Here is a 13,182-nt window from a genome sequence, read left to right on the forward strand (position 1 = left end):
CTTCACACAAAGGGTAGTAGAAGTGTGGAACTCTCTCCCACAAAAAGCAGTAGATGCTAGCTCAAATAATAATTTTAAATCTGAGATCGATTGATTTTTGCTAGCCAAGGGTATTAAGGGATATGGAGCCAAGGCGGGTGGATGGAGTTAGGGTACCAATCAGCCATGAACTCAGTGAATGGTAGAACAGGCTCGAGGGGCTGAATGGCCTCCTTCTGTTCCTATGTGTGTGACTAATAGGATAGCTCTTTTAAAGAGCCGACACGGGCACGATGGGACGAATGGCCTCCTTCTGTGCGGTATGATTCCATGATGTGAGTCCATATTCAGCTGGCTTAAAAAAGTTAAGAGAATATAGAAACCTGTCTTTGGTTCGGGAAGTGTCCGATGCTCAAAGAGTGCCACAGGCTCAGCCTTTCCATCGCTGTGCGCCATAAGTACCTCACCGTATATATTTCTGATAATTTTCATACTTTTTTTCCAGTCGTACCTTTTAAAGTAATCGGTCTTCATGTCTACAGTTAGAAAAGACAAAACGGAGACAGTTGTGAAATGCGCCATTAATTAAGGTCAGAAACAGTAACTCATGAACATAACTGCAGTGTTCAGGATCTTACCGTCGTCGCTTAAGTCTTTGTGGGGGAGAGGAGGAGTTCAATGTCAGCCACATAGACGCAAAAAAACAAAAAGGAAGAAAGAGAGAAAATTAGAGTCATGGAATCAATTCGAGAAACACGCTCCTTCTGCCCCCAAAGAATTTAGATCACCTTGCACCTGTTCTTGTCACCTGTTCATAGGAAGGATATGAGATGCCTCATATGGGAAGCAACAAAGGTAATCCTGGGTGTCAGAAGTTAAGTTATGAGGAAAGTTTAAGGAAAGTTGGACCTGTTTTCTCTGGAAAATTCAAGTTTCCATGGTTATGAAAGGAATTGATGAAAGCAAATTCTTCACTGGGGTGAAGGATTCCTCCCAGCGTCCTTACTCAAGTCACCGATTCAGTCTTTCCCGGCACCTCAAAACTGTGGAAATCCTCATCTCCCTCAGTCTTCCCTCCCTCCTGTAATCTTCAGGCTTTCAAAGGCTAAGCTCGGAATCACTTAACCAATGATTCCTGACTGACCCCGTCTTCTCCCCATCTTTTTCTAACCTTGGTGGTTTCCCACGCTATGGATGTCAGTCCTTCACCTGGGGTTCTTAATATAAAAACAAGAGCGCATATGTTCAGCAAACTCTACTTCTTCTTTCAATATTTTGGCTTATTATTAATTATACACGTTTATTATATTTACTGACTAGATGGAACGGGTCTACAAAGCAACTGTTGACAAGTGAGCTCTCGCAGGTGAAGGAGTTAACTATTAACGCAGTCCTGCATCGACACATTATCTTTACATGTGAATTTGAAAATTACTTTGGTGCTAAACGTTAACTTCAATACAAGTACAAGCAAATCTGCAGGCTTATTTTTTGTGATGGAAGGGAAGCAGCCTGTTACTGAGAGTAAAATAGAGGAGGAGGAACATGTTTCCCTTCAGCTCAATGGGACAAGAATACTGATTGTGCATTTAAATCAATATGCATACCACCCCCATAACACTGGATGGAGAATGCATTCTCTCCTTCACTCTAGGTAACTCAGCTAATTCGATTCACTCCACATGATATCAAGAAACGGCTGAGTGCACTGGATACAGCAAAGGCTATGGACCCCGACAGCATCCCGGCTGTAGTGCTGAAGACTTGTGCTCCAGAACTAGCCGCGCCTCTAGCCAAACTGTTCCAGTACAGCCACAACACTGGCATCTACCTGACAACTGCCCAGGTATGTCCTGTCCACCAAAAGCAGGACAAATCCAATCCGGCCAATTACCGCCCCATCAGTCTACTCTCAGTCATCAGCAAAGTGATGGAAGGTGTCGTCGACAGTGCTATCAAGCGGCACTTACTCACCAATAACCTGCTCACCAATGCTCAGTTTGGGTTCCGCCAGGACCACTCGGCTCCAGACCTCATTACAGCCTTGGTCCAAACATGGACAAAAGAGCTGAATTCCAGAGGTGAGATGAGAGTAACTGCCCTTGACATCAAGGCAGCATTTGACCGAGTGTGGCACCAAGCAGCCCTAGTAAAATTGAAGTCAATGGGAATCAGGGGGAAAACTCTCCGGTGGCTGGAGTCATACCTAGCACAAAGGAAGATGGTAGTGGTTGTTGGTAGCCAATCATCTCAACTCCAGGACATTGCTGCAGGAGTTCCTCAGGGCAGTGTCCTAGGCCCAACCATCTTCAGCTGCTTCATCAATGACCTTCCCTCCATCATAAGGTCAGAAATGGGGATGTTCGCTGATGATTGCTCAGTGTTCAGTTCCATTCGCAACCCCTCAGATAATGAAGCAGTCCGAGCCCGCATGCAGCAAGACCTGGACAACATCCAGGCTTGGGCTAATAAGTGGCAAATAACATTCGCGCCAGACAAGTGCCAGGCAATGACCATCTCCAACAAGAGAGAGTCTAACCACCTCCCCTTGACATTCAACGGCATTACCATCGCCGAATCCCCCACCATCAACATCCTGGGGGTCACCATTGACCAGAAACTTAACTGGACCAGCCATATAAATACTGTGGCTACAACAGCAGGTCAGAGGCTGGGTATTCTGCGGTGAGTGACTCACCTCCTGACTCCCCAAAGCCTTTCCACCATCTATAAGGCACAAGTTAGGAGCCTGATGGAATACTCTCCACTTGCCTGGATGAGTGCAGCTCCAACAACACTCAAGAAGCTCGACACCATCCAAGATAAAGCAGCCCGCTTGATTGGCACCCCATCCACCACCCTAAACATTCACTCCCTTCACCACCGGCGCACAATGGCTGCAGTATGCACCATCCACAGGATGCACTGCAGCAACTCACCAAGGCTCCTTCGACAGCACCTCCCAAACCCGTGACCTCTACCACCTAGAAGGACAAGAGCAGCAGGCACATGGGAACAACACCACCTGCACGTTCCCCTCCAAGTCACACACCATCCCGACTTGGAAATATATCGACGTTCCTTCATCGTCGCTAGGTCAAAATCCTGGAACTCCCAACCTAACAGCACTGTGGGAGAACCTTCACCACACGGACTGCAGCGGTTCAAGAAGGCAGCTCACCACTACCTTCTCAAGGGCAATTAGGGATGGGCAATAAATGCTGGCCCCGCCAGCGACGCCCACATCCCATGAACGAATAAAAAAAAACCCCACCGTTTCTCTGCAGTTGCCCACACACACAGGCCTCAACAGTCTCCAATACTAATAGGCTCAGTAAAAAAATCACATGTTTTTCCTAACTCACCATTTGAGGTCATCATGGGCACGCACTCTTGGCTCTAACTTCAAAACTCGCTTGAAGTGTGCTCTCCCCAGGGTCTATGAAGTTACGGACTGCTTCTACGAGAAGTTCTGTTCTTCTGAGACAAGTTTTACGTCACCAGCCTTTTCAGTTCTTGTTTTCCCTCACTTATATTGAAAATTCTTTTGAAAAATCCCTTCTGATTGTAAGCTGATTCGTCAGGTCACATCAGGTCATCCTTGTATGGTGCGATATAATGCAGAAGTCAACTACAACTGAGGGAATGGTGTGCAACCACAAGATGGTTTCCACATCATCATTGGAGCTCTTAAATGATAGTAAAACAGGAGTAGGCCATTCAGCCCCTCGAGCCCGCTCCGCCATTTGATAAGATCATGGCTGATCTGTGACCTAACTGCATATACCTGCCTTTGGCCCATATCCCTTAATACCTTTGGTTGCCAAAAAGCTATCTATCTCACATTTAAATTGAGCAATTGAGCTAGCATCAATTGCCATTTGCGGAAGAGAGTTCCAAACTTCTACCACCATTTGTGTGTAGAAATGTTTTCTAATCTCACTCCTGAAAGGACTGGCTCTAATTTTTAGACTGTACCCCCTACTCCTAGAATCCCCAACCAGCGGAAATAGTTTCTCTCTATCCACCCTATCTGTTCCCCTTAATATCTTATAAACTTCGATCAGATCACTCCTTAACCTTTGAAACTCTAGAGAATACAACCTCAATTTGTGTAATCGCTCCTCGTAACTTAATCCTTGAAGTCCGGGTATCATTCTAGTAAACCCACGCTGCACTCCCTCCAAGGCCAATATGTCCTTCCGAAGGTGCGGTGCCCAGAACTGCTCACAGTACTCCAGGTGCGGTCTAACCAGGGTCTTGTATAGCTGCAGCATAACTTCTGCCCCCTTGCACTCTAGTCCTCTCGACATAAAGGCCAGCATTCCATTAGCCTTATTGATTATTTTCTGCACCTGTTCATGACACTTCAATGATCTATGTACCTGAACCCCTAAGTCCCTTTGAATATCCTCTGTTTTTAACTTTTTACCATTTAGAAAGTACCCTGTTCTATCCTTTTTTGGTCCAAAGTGGATGACCTCACATTTGCCTACATTGAATTCCATTTGCCACAGTTTTGCCCATTCACCTAATCTATCAATATCGCTTTGTAATTTTATGTTTTCATCTACACTGCTTACAATGCCACCAATCTTTGTGTCATCGGCAAACTTAGATATGAGACTTTATCTAAGTCGTTAAGGAGGGAAAGTAGAGAGTGAGGAGGACATAAAAAACCTACAAGGGGATATAGACAGGCTGGGTGAGTGGGCGGAGATTTGGCAGATGCAATACAATATTGGAAAATGTGAGGTTATGCACTTTGGCAGGAAAAATCAGAGAGCAAGTTATTATCTTAATGGCGAGAAACTGGAAAGTACTGCAGTACAAAGGGATCTGGGGGTCCTAGTGCAAGAAAATCAAAAAGTTAGTTTGCAGGTGCAGCAGATGATCAAGAAGGCCAACGGAATGTTGGCTTTTATTGCTAGGGGGATAGAATATAAAAACAGGGAGGTATTTCTGCAGTTATATAAGGTATTGGTGAGACCGCACCTGGAATACTGCATACAGTTTTGGTCTCCATACTTAAGAAAAGACATACTTGCTCTCGAGGCAGTACAAAGAAGGTTCACTCGGTTAATCCCGGGGATGAGGGGGTGGACATATGAGGAGAGGTTGAGTAGATTGGGACTCTACTCATTGGAGTTCAGAAGAATGAGAGGCGATCTTATTGAAACATATAAGATTGTGAAGGGGCTTGATCGGGTGGATGCGGTAAGGATGTTCCCAAGGATGGGTGAAACTAGAACGAGGGGGCATAATCTTAGAATAAGGGGCTGCTCTTTCAAAACTGAGATGAGGAGAAACTTCTTCACTCAGAGGGTGGTAGGTCTGTGGAATTTGCTGCCCCAGGAAGCTGTGGAAGCTACATCATTAAATAAATTTAAAACAGAAATCGACAGTTTCCTAGAAGTAAAGGGAATTAGGGGTTATGGGGAGCGGGCAGGAAATTGGACATGATTTTAGATTTGAGGTTAGGACCAGATCAGCCATGATCTTATTGAATGGCGGAGCAGGCTCGAGGGGCCGATTGGCCTACTCCTGCTCCTATTTCTTATGTTTATGTAAATATTGTGAATAATTGAGGCCCCAAGACAGATCCCTGTGGGACTCCACTAGTCACATCCTGCCAATTTGAGTACCTACCCATTACCCCTACTCTCTGTCAGTTGCTGCAGAGTTGATTAAGTTGCATTATTGGCCTTGAGTAGAATCACCCTGACTCAGGAACACAAGCCGACATTGAGTGCCCAATGGGGAAAAGTGTCCCATTCACCAGCACTTCCGTCCTTCAGCTTGACAAACAAAACATGCCCCATCAAATAAATAGATGAGAAGTTAATCTTATGAGATTTCCACTTCCTCACGGAACCTTGCTAGAGATAACTTGGAACAGAACAGTGGGTTGCAGAAAGAATTAAAGGAATGGACAATAATTCATGGAGGGAGAGTTAGGAGAGAGTGACCAAACGCTGGGTCGAAAAGATATGTTTTGAAAAGGTTTTTAAAGGAGGAGAGAGAAGTGGAGAAGAGGAGGGGTTCAGGAAGGGAGTTCCAGAGAGTGGGGCTGAGGTGGCTGAAGGCTTAGCCATCAATGGGTGAGTGAAGGAAGTGTGGACAGCAAAAGGTGCCAGGAGCAGAAGATCATGGGGTGCAAAGAGTTTGTAAGACTGAAGGGAGTTACAGAAATGGGAGCGGTGTAAGGACCTGTTAAATAATCTAAGAATCTATTAAATATGAAATCAATTATAAAGGGAATAAAGATTAGGTGACAGAGCCAGGCAGTGGGCAAAGTATAATGAAGCAGCAGCATGGAAAACTACTGACCCTTCTAACAAAGCAATGTGGTCAGATAACAGGAAATCTGCAGACCCTCGGGAAACTGCTTGAGTCAGCTATTTTGGAGAACCTTCGTTCTGCTTCTGCGGAAATGGTACCGGTTCCAGGATGACCTTTGCACTGATTCCAGGAATATTTTGACCACCCTTGCCCAGATAAGAAAAAGAGGAACTGATACTATTGTCTGGCCCAACACCTACAAACAGTACGTGCAAAACTTCACCCATTCCTCAGGCAGAAATAGAGTTTATAAAGACTGGCTTTTAGCCAGAAGCCCTGCTACAATTCCACAATGCTGCTAGGCAGGGAGTTTCAGATTTTGACACTGGTGGCCACAGAGTGGAGTGAAGTGGTGGAGAGGTAGAACTGGGTGTCTGCAGCATTTGCTCTATATATACAAGTTAACCCTGTACCCGTGTTTGACATCACCAAGGGGCAGCGCCTAGGTAAGGAAGGGGCAAGGTTTGAACAGGAAGTTCTGGAAGAGATGGACATGGAGCTTGGAAACGACAACATGTTAAACGACCTAAGAGAGGAAAAGGGGTTTAGAAATAGAGCAGTGGTTGGAGAGGAGAAGGGGAGTTAGACATGTCCAGGGGATCCATGCTGGCTTTGGCCTAACCCTGTGTAACTCTCCGAGGAACAACTAGGAACGGGCCATCCGCGCTGGCTGTCCAGTTGCTGAACGGGTTATATCATGCTTGTTTAAGACTGTTAGTTGCCGCTCAATGATTGTTATATAAAATGATCAAATGCTGTCTGTGAACAATAAAAACCTCAATTCTCTAACCAATATGGTGTCAGTTCGGATTGATTAAAGTATACGGAATTCCAACAAATGGGCTGGGAGGACGAGGACTTTGAAGAAGGTGAGGATGAGAAATTTAAATTCAATGCGCTGTTGAATAGAGACCTAATGTAGTCCATTGAGGATAGGAGTAATGGGTGAGCAGGACTTAGACTGGGACAGATTGTGGAAGATGGGGGAACCAGCAAGGAGGACACTCGAGAAATCAAATCTAGACGTGACAAAAGTATGAATAAAGCTTTCAACGGCAGCGGGGATGAGGTAGGAGCAGAGATGGGCGATGCTGTGGAGGTGGAAGAAAGAGGTCATGGTGATAGATAGGACATAGGGTTTAAAGCTCCGTTCTAGGATCGAACAGGATGCTTAGAAGGAAGAATGAAGTCAGTGACAATGGAGTAGCGAATATGTCAGGGGCTGAGAACAATGGCTTTGGTCAGGCCGTCTTAACATCACAGAGGTTTTTTAAATTCATTTGTGGGACCTGGGCATCACTGGCAAGGCCGGCATTTATTGCCCTTCCCTATTTGCCCGTGAGAAGGTGGTGGCGGACCTTCTTCTTGAACCACTGCTGTCCGTGTGTTAAAGGCGTTTCCACAATGCTGCTAGGCAGGGAGTTTCAGATTTTGACACTGGTGGCCACAGAGTGGAGTGAAGTGGTGGAGAGGTAGAACTGGGTGTCTGCAGCATTCACTCTATATATACAAGTTAACCCTGTACCCGTGTTTGACATCACCAAGGGGCAGCGCCTAGGTAAGGAAAGGGGAAGGTTTGAACAGGAAGTTCTGGAAGAGATGGACATGGAGCTCGGAGACGACAACATGTTAAAAGACCTAAGAGAGGAAAAGGAGTTTAGAAATAGAGCAGTGGTTGGAGAGGACAGTTGGATTGAAGGTAGGCTTTTTGAGAGGGAGTGATGGCAGCGGTTTTGAAAGTGAGTGGCCTGAACATTGAGAGTCATTTATAATATCAGCAAGTACGATTGTCAGGAGGAGTTAAATGCTCAGAATTGGCGTGGTGATGGAATTAAGAGAGCAAGAAGTGGGCCTCATGGAAAAGATGAGCTTGTAGAGGGTCGATGGCAGAGAAATTACAGAGTAACCAGGAGTAGGGTGGATGGGAGACCGGGTGGAGGCCATCAGCAGCAGAGACAGTTGCCTGGACAGTCTCCATGAAGAAATCCATGAGCTGTTCACATTTGGTATTGGAGGCGAGGATGGAGGGCCAATTCTGCAACACAAAGTCCTCTCTCGCGATGTTCCACGCAAGGAGCAGAACATGGTAGAATTACCCCAGTGATTGCTTACTGATTATATATCAGGCTGTGTCCCACAGTGGGCATTAATCTCTGTTTGCAACAAATTACAAGAGCGATAGACTTTGGCACGTTTCCAGAAGAAATCAGGATTGACCTTACCTTCAAAGTAGGGGATGCCATTGCTAAATTCTACAAAGTGGAGTTCAAGAAACTGGTTACTCATCTCCGAGAAGATTTTAGCCTATAAAATAAAGGCAAAGTTAGACCGACTGGTTATCAGTGGCTACTGTGAAAGAATCACCAGCTTCAATCGACCAGTGACACCAGCACGGAACTCACTCAAAGGGCCTCGAGCTCTCTCCGATCTGCAGCTTCACTGCAGAGAATAGTCCAGGTCAGTGGTTTCTTTTTTTTGTTCCCATTCTGAATTTGGCAATTAAATTTTTTTTTGCGCATTGATGTAATATTACTCCACGAAAAGGCAAAGGACAGAGAGTGAATCAGAATCCACTGTGCCTCCGACAGTGCAGCACTCCCTCAGTACTGTATTGGAGCATCTGCCTGGATTATGTGCTCGTCTCCCACTCCAGATACATTGAGCACATAATCCAGGCTGACACTCTAGTGCAGTACTCAGGGAGTAATGCACTGTCTGTGGTCCCGTCTTTCAGGCGAGACGTTAAACCGAGGCCCCGTCTGCCCTCTCAGGTGGACATAAATGATCCCATGGCACTATTTTGAAGAACAGCAGGGGAGTTCTCCCTGGTGTCCTGGGGCCAATATTTATCCCTCAACCAACATCAATATAACAAATTATCTGGTCATTTATCACATTGCTGTTTGTGGGATCTTGCTGTGCGCAAATTGGCTGCCGTGTTCCCCACATTCCAACGGTGACTGCACTTCAAAAAGTACTTCATTGGCTGTAAAGCGCTTTGAGACATCTTGAGGTCGTGAAAGGCGCTATATAAATGCAAGTCTTTCTTTCTTTCCACTGGCGAATGAGCAGATCTCCTCTTTGTAGAGGCAGCCACCTACGAAATAAATTCTTCTCCTCTTCCTGGACATTAACATCGATCAGCACAGAAAATCTACTGGGAGATGTTCAAGCACTGGCCAATCTCTGTGGCAAGACGAACGCAGGCTGATCCCTAAAACTGCCGTTTATTCGGCCAGGTTGCGAGCCGATGTGTGAGTCAGCTGACTGGGCAAGCCCTGGAATCGAGCACTCGCGGAGGAGGCATCTCCAAATCATTCCGGGGTAACCGCGCAGGGGAGGGAAACGGCCGGACAGTAAAGGAAATTTAAATCCTGCGCCAATATTCGGTCCGCAAGTGGACGTGGGTGTAGAAACACTGACTGTCAGTGGGAAAAGCTGATGGTTAGCATGTTTGCTGAAGGCATCGAATCCTGTGTAGGGTACAGCCCCACTATCACTTATCGCCAACCCCCCACCCCCCCACCCAAGGCACCTCCACTACCTTGTCCAAATAACAATAACTTGCATTTAAAAAGTGCCTTTAATGTAGTAAAACGTCCCAAGGAGCTTCAAATAAAATTTGACATCGAACCACTTAAGGAGATATTCAGACAGGTGTCCAGAAGCTGGGTCAAAGAGGTAAGTTTTAAGCAACGTCTTAAAGGAGGAGAGAGCAGTAGACGTTTAGGGAGGGAATTCCAGAGCTTAGGGCCGTGATTCCTGTGCATTCTATCGAAGGGGGCTCACAACTGATCCAGCTCCCTTCCTTATGCAAAATCGTCACACACTTTCCATCAAGGGTTTCTTGATAGTGACCAGGACTGGGAACTCTGGTCAATTTTTTTTTGCTGGTTAAATCAGGGGTGCTGAGGCCAACTGTAATACTCCAACTCTGTAAACTTCAGCCCATCCAAATCTCTGCTGCCCGTATCCTAACTCGCACCAGGTCCCGTTCCCCCATCACCCACTGTGCTCGCCGACCTACATTGGCTCCTGGTCCATCAATGCCTCGATTTTAAAATTTTCATCCTTGTTTTCAAATCCCTCCATGGCCCTCGCCCCTCCCTATCTCTGTAACCTCCTCCAGCCCTACAACCCTCCGAGATCTCTGTCCTCCTCCAATTCTGGTGTCTTGCGCATCCCTGATTTCAATTGCTCCACCATTGGCGGCCGTGCCTTCAGCTGCCGAGTCTTCAAGCTCTGGAATTCTCTCCCTAAACCTCTCTGCCTCTCTCTCCTCCTTTAAGATGCTCCTTAAAACCTACATCTTTGTCCAAGGTTTTGGTCACCTGTCCTAATACCTCCTCTTTGGCTCAGTGTAAATTGTAAAAGGATAATGGTCGACGGGTGTTTTTGTGACTGGAAGGCTGTTTCCAGTGGGGTTCTACATGGCTCAGTACCAGGTCCCTTGCTTTTTGTGGTATATATCAATGATTTAGACTTAAATGTAGGGGGCATGATTAAGAAGTTTGCAGATGATACAAAAATTGGCCGTGTGGTTGATAGTGAGGAGGAAAGCTGGAGACTGCAGGAAGATATCAATGGACTGGTCAGGTGGGCAGAAAAGTGGCAAATCGAATTCAATCCAGAGAAGTGTGAGGTAATGCATTTGGGGAAGGCAAATAAGGCAAGGGAGTACACAATAAATGGGAGGATACTGAAAGGTGTAGAGGAAGGGAGGGACCTTGGAATGCATGACCACAGATCCCTGAAGGTAACAGAACAGGTAGATAAGGTGGTTAAGAAGGCATATGGGATACTTTCCTTTATTAGCCGAGGCATAGAATATAAGAGCAGGGAAGTTATGCTGGAACTGTATAAAACACTGGTTGGACCACAGCTTGAGTACTGCGTACAGTTCTGGTCACCATATTACAGGAAAGATGTGATTGCACTAGAGAGGGTACAGAGGAGATTTACGAGGATGTTGCCAGGACTGGAGAATTTTAGCTATGAGGAAAGATTGGATAGGCTGGGGTTGTTTTCTTTGGAACAGAGGAGACTGAGGGGAGATTTAATTGAAATGTATAAAATTATGAGGGGTGTCGATTGAGTGGACAGGGAGGATCTGTTTCCCTTAACAGAGAGGACAATAACAGGGCACAGATTTAAAGTAATTGGTAGAAGGATTAGAGGGGAGCTGAGGAAAATATTTTTCACCCAGAGGGTGGTGGGAGTCTGGAACTCACTGCCTGAAAGGGTGGTAGAGGCAGAAACCCTCATTGCATTTAAATGATGCTTGGATGTGCACTTGAAGTGCCGTAACCTACAAGGCTACAGACCAAGAGCTGGATGGCTCTTTCTCAGCTGGCAACGACACGATGGGCCGATTGGCCTCTTCTGTGCTGTAAAATTCCATGATTCTATGTGTGAGAATGATCAGAAATATATACGGTGAGGTACTTATGGCGCACAGCGATGGAAAGGCTGAGCCTGTGGCACTCTTTGAGCATCGGACACTTCCCGAACCAAAGACAGGTTTCTATATTCTCCTGACATTTTTAAGCCAGTTGAATATGGACTCACTTCATGGGATCATATAATCAAACAGCACAGAAGGAGGCCTTTCTGCCCGTTGTGCCTGTCCTGGCTCTTTGAAAGAGCTATCCAATTAGCCCCACTCCCTCCGCTTTTTCCCCATTGCCCTGCAAATTTTCCCCTTCAAGTATTTATCCAATTCCCTTTTGAAAGTTATTATTGAATCTGCTTCCACCGCCCTTTCAGGCAGCGCATTCCAGATCATCACAACTTGCCGTTATCCGCAGGTCCAGGTTAGACGCGGCCCGTGGGGGGCGGTCGCTCCGACTGTCTGCCTCTATTCCGCGGCATTCTCCGCGCCCGGGTGGCCCTGGAGAGGGAGCACGCGGTGTCTGCCGGTACGCTCGAGGCTTTCCGCGTCCGGTGGGCACCGCAGGGACTGGAGTGCGTCCTGGACCAAAGTAATATAACTATAATTTGACACTTACTTTGGGTTTTTTTTTTAGTTTACTGCACAGGAACACACCCTAAACCCCCCTTCTTATAAAAGGGGGGCCTAAAACACAAAAAAAACTAAAAAAAAAACTCGCCGCGTAAAAAAAAAAAAATTCTGCTCCTCCCTCCGGTTCTTTTGCCTATTATGTTAAATCTGTGTCCTCTGGTTACTGATCCTCCTATCAGTGGAAACAGTTTCTCCTTATTTACTCTAATCAAAACCCCTCATGATTTTGAACACCTCTATTAAATCTCCCCTTAACCTTCTCTGCTCCGAGGAGAACAATCCCGGCTTCTCCAGTCTCTCCCCGTAACTGAAGTCCCTCATCCCCAGTCCCATTCTGGTAAATCCCCTCTCCAAAGTCTTTGATGTCTGTTCTGAAGTGCGATGGCCAGAATTGGACAGGACAGTCTTGCTGAGGGCTGAACCTGTGATTTTATTATTACTCAATTTTTACGGAAATCCCCGCTGATAAATCTTAAACCTGCTCCGGTTGCACGGAGCACAGGTTATTTTTTTTCTCGGCAGTGACTCACTGCTCAATCGCCCCCCCCACCCCACCACCCCTTCTTTAAAATTAGAACAGCAAAGATGGCACGGGATCTAGAATCGTTCAGCAGGTCAAACTAAAAACAAAAACCCGATGGAATCGGGTCTAAACCAAACCAACGAGGGACTGAAACTATTTGGTTTTCTATCTGATGATTGTGGGATGTTGCCCCCCCCCCCTCCTTCAGTGGGATGTTGCCCCCCCCTCCTTCAGTGGGATGTTGCCCCCCCTCCTTCAGTGGGATGTTGCCCCCCCCCCTCCTTCAGTGGGATGTTGCCCCCCCCTCCTTCAGTGG

At 46.3% G+C, this 13,182-nt stretch overlaps 1 protein-coding gene across 3 annotated transcripts in view; it reads right to left on the reverse strand.

Annotated features, from left to right (window-relative positions):
- LOC137301289 (interleukin-18-like) overlaps positions 1–13,182 on the reverse strand; it is a 66,567-nt gene that overhangs the window by 6,841 nt on the left and 46,544 nt on the right. For 2 of the 3 annotated variants that reach the window (XM_067970743.1, XM_067970744.1), the window contains exons 2-4: positions 8,544–8,625; positions 618–632; positions 363–515 (exon numbers count right to left, since the gene is read on the reverse strand). In XM_067970743.1, coding sequence (XP_067826844.1) covers positions 363–515; positions 618–632; positions 8,544–8,625 — 250 coding nt within the window. The remainder of the gene's footprint in view (positions 1–362; positions 516–617; positions 633–8,543; positions 8,626–13,182) is intronic. The other variant, XM_067970745.1, reaches the window with a different exon arrangement.

This window comes from Heptranchias perlo, chromosome 33 (genome assembly GCF_035084215.1).
Source record: "Heptranchias perlo isolate sHepPer1 chromosome 33, sHepPer1.hap1, whole genome shotgun sequence".
In the NCBI taxonomy this organism is placed as follows: domain Eukaryota; kingdom Metazoa; phylum Chordata; class Chondrichthyes; order Hexanchiformes; family Hexanchidae; genus Heptranchias; species Heptranchias perlo.